This window comes from Kryptolebias marmoratus, linkage group LG12 (assembly GCF_001649575.2).
Source record: "Kryptolebias marmoratus isolate JLee-2015 linkage group LG12, ASM164957v2, whole genome shotgun sequence".
Lineage (NCBI taxonomy): Eukaryota > Metazoa > Chordata > Actinopteri > Cyprinodontiformes > Rivulidae > Kryptolebias > Kryptolebias marmoratus.
The window spans coordinates 23,207,960-23,211,788 of record NC_051441.1 but is presented as its reverse complement, the minus strand read 5'-3'; the positions used below and the strand labels follow the sequence as shown (position 1 = coordinate 23,211,788).

The following is a 3,829-nucleotide window of genomic DNA, read 5'->3' as shown; positions in this document are numbered from 1 at the left end:
GCTTACATCACATCTCAGCTTTAAAAGCTCAACTCCACACTCTCTATTTCTGAATTGAGAAAGCTCCTCGGATGAGAAGCGAAACGTCTTCAGCTACAGAATAGAAGTCCAGTCGTTTTTGTTTTTTAACTTTTTTTGAAGGCTAAAACCAGCAACAAAGATTTTTTTTATGAAGCGCACATACTCTCTGCTGGAGGAGTTCATTTTTATTGTTTAGTTTTTGTTTAATTTTATATTTGTCTTTTTACACTTAAGGCCCCCACATACTTGGGTGTGCTGTGCGTACTCCATGAGCCGTACTGTCCGCGGACGGTTGGGACTTCATACTCGAGCGTACAGATTGTCTAAAATTCTCCTGTGACAAATTTCAGTCATGGCGTCACCGGACGAGGAGGAAAAGATCGCTTGCCTCTTAAGGCCCCCCAAAAAACAAAAGAAAAGAAGGTGCCTTTTGCCCTGTTTCTTCACCAGCAGGGCAGCCACCGCACACCTGTCAGTGCTGCACAGAGAGCGGCAGTCGCGCTGTGCATCACAGAGTTTGTAAGACAGAAACACTGGAACTATGTTTAAAGAAAAGCCGGTGTCTGTTTCCCTTCCCACCACTGTGGTTATTGTTCAAATAAATGTGTTTTCTGAACATACGCTACTCTTTCTTTCTGTTATAAGTTGTTGTGGAGTTTTCTTTAACAAAGAGGACAATGAAGAGTTTTGTCTTAGGATAATTAATTTAAGCTATATAGCTGAGAATCACTGAGCTGAGGTGAGTCAGCAGAGTGAGTCTGACCACAGAACAAAAGGCCCCCTTTAAATACTCAGCTCTACACACTCCGTAACTTTCCATAGGATGAGGAGGGGTCTCTGAATGGGGGGTAGGGATCAGGTAGCTGCTTCCTACACCCCAGAGCCCTGTAAGATAAGTTCTCCTTTACTAAGACATGGTGTCATAAATGCTTCTGTACTTTTCCATTCTAACATTAAACACAGCTTTACCTTACATGAAGCAGAGAATCATTGAAGCACTTTTTATTCTCATTACAAAGTTCCTATGAATAATTTGGCACTGCACATGGTGGCACACGGGGGAGGGTGAAGTGGGGGTGTGTAGGCAAAAAATAAATAAAAAATTACTCTTAAAAAAACGATCGTCAAATGGCTCAGCCTATCGTCGATGGTTGATAAATTCGTCCAATCGCCCAACCTTAGCACGTAACGTTATTAGCTTTTTTGTTAGGTCTGTGAGAGAATGTGTTTAAAGGCTCTGGGATTGGGTTTATTAGGGCTCTGACACAGTGTGAGTTAAATCTTTCACAGTGTGAGTTGGGGCTCTGAGAGGGTATAAATTAAAGGTTTGAGACAATACATGTAGAAGTTCTGAGATGGATAAGATATAAGGTTTTAAGACAGTGTGTGCCCCCTGCTTTCTTGCAGACTCTAACTCTTGCACGAGCCTACGCAACAAAGGCAATGAAGCCTTTCCCAGAGATTGATGACAAAATACTGGAGGACAGAGACTGGCCAAAGGACTGCTACGTCTTTGAGGGGAAAGACAAGGAGCCAACCATTATCTACATGCCACTCTTCAACCAACAAAACTGCAAAGGTTTTTATTTATTTTGTATTTTTTTTTTGTTTTTATGTGCTTAAGACAGAAGACGTCTGAAGTTTGAACAACAGAGAATGGCAGGTACAACCTCACAGGTGGCAAGCCTGATCATTCTGAGCCACTTTGCCACCAAAAGTCCTTTTTTGTGACCATGTTGCACATAGTATACAGCAGTGGTGTCCAATCCTGGTCCTGGAGGGCCACTATCATGTATGTTTTAGTTGTTTTCCTGCTCTCCAGCAAGTTTTCAAGTTCTACAGAATCCTGTTAATCACTCAGTCATTCAAATTAGGTGTGCCAAGCCAAGAAATACCTGAAACATGCAGGATAGTGGCCCTCCAGGACCAGGATTGGACACCACTGGTATACAGGTTGGTTTGATTTGGTTGGCAGTCCAATTAATGCTTGAGCTAATAGTTTAATCCTCACTCATTCACTCAGCTTAAGCCTCAAGTGCTCCTAGAGGCAGTCTTTGAGGAAGAATTTGGTCAAACAATCCTTGAGAGTTTTGTGTCACTTGAGTGTGTTTAGCCCTATAGTAGGTTACAGACTGGCAGTGGAGACTTGTGGTTCTGCACATGCAAAATCTACAGGTCTTGCGACAAATTGAGAATGCATACATTACAAATAGAAATTGTGGATAGGCCAAAGCCCAAAGTTAATAAGTGCCGACAAATTTACAGGAAGAAGAAAGAGGTGCAAAAGTTAAAGGTAGTTCAGCGGTGACAAAAAAAACCCTTAAACAGCAAGTGCAGGAGTGAGTAATGAGATTAGGGATATTTAGTGTGTTTAGAGTTTATAGTGAGGATGCAGTGTAGTGTGTTTAGTGTTAAGTTTAATCAGTTTTAGTTTGTCTGAGTCAAACCAATGAGAAGATTTTTGAACGTGTAGCTCCAGCTTCTGTTTCCCCTCTTAAACACAAGCAACTTCAAATAGTTACTACTCTTGATTGCAAACTTTTTTTTAACGTTAAACCAGGTATAGTTATTTTAACTTTTAGCTAGTTATTACTTTTTAGCTTCAAATCAGTTACAGCTTTTTTAACATCAGACCAGTCATTACTCTTTTACACTTTCCTCAGTATTCAAACAAAGCTGTGGAGGCCCCCAGATGTCAAGGCATGTTTTAATGCAGTTTGCCTTCCAAAACACTACAGAGTTAGAAAGAGGCAAAAAAAATTGCTATCAGTCAGCGTTTCAGCACCATGGAAAGCACATTAACTTTCAAAAAACTAATTTCAGTGTTTAATAGCTCCAGTAATGGTTTCACTTTCCCTGAGTCCAAAAGGTTCCACTGTCGAGGTTTAATGATCTCAAAGCTTCCATAGATTTGTGATTCTGTTCATTAAAACAAGCGGCTATCTCTCCAACAACAGTTAATAATACTAAATAATAATTAAAAAGCCTGTTGGCCTCCTGCATCACATGCAAATCAGGAATGATTGTAACCTGCTAAACACTTGCATTTCAACTGTAGCTTGTACTCCTGGCACACAAGACGAGTTAAATGCAAGTCGCATACACTCCACTTGCAGTCCACATGCAAATGCACTGACATGCATCTCCCATACATATTCTACAAGCTGATGGAGCAATTTGTCCCCTATCTCGAGCAAGTCAGGCATGCAACTTGTAATATACAACCTTTATGTTTGTGCTATTTCTTAATCTTTTTTTCTGTCATCACTAAGACCCTATGGCACCAGCTGGAGGCCATCAATCACTATTACTTTATATTAAAGGTAGATGTAAAAAAACAATTACTGAAGAATCCTCACTGTTTCCTGTAGATGCAGAGGAGTTTAAAGCAAAGATGGAGGAGTTCACCACCTTACAACGTCCCTACAGCCAGGAAAAGATTGTTGTTTTGTTGGAGACAGTAAAATCTAACATCAGGAACAACAGGGAGACTCTGCTGAGAGAAATAAACAACGCTGTGATCCGCCAAAAGAACAAGAGACCTGAGCAAGATGGGCTGTAAAATGCACTGAAACAGAAATAAAAGCTTGCAGTGAAACTAACTAATCTGAATCTCACTTCTTTTTTTTACAGCACGTGAACAGGAAAGTCAGTGTCTCTCAGTGAGACTGTAAATTTTGGATAAACAGGGTTGAGTTGTACAATTCATGGATAAATAACTGATATCATAAATCTGACTTATTCTCTTTGTGCTTTTAGTGATTATGTTCTTCCAGATCCTTGATTCTTGTCATTTTGAAATGAAATC

At 40.2% G+C, this 3,829-nt stretch overlaps 1 protein-coding gene across 1 annotated transcript in view; it reads left to right on the top strand.

The window, feature by feature from the left end:
- Positions 1-3,627, top strand: part of LOC108245365 (cytosolic phospholipase A2 gamma) — a 19,832-nt gene extending 16,205 nt beyond the window's left edge. Inside the window, exons 12-13 of the mRNA XM_017432227.3 lie at positions 1,429-1,600; positions 3,393-3,627. Of these exons, the coding sequence (XP_017287716.2) occupies positions 1,429-1,600; positions 3,393-3,583 (363 nt within the window). The 3' untranslated portion in view covers positions 3,584-3,627. The remainder of the gene's footprint in view (positions 1-1,428; positions 1,601-3,392) is intronic.
- Positions 3,628-3,829: the final 202 nt, after the last annotated feature.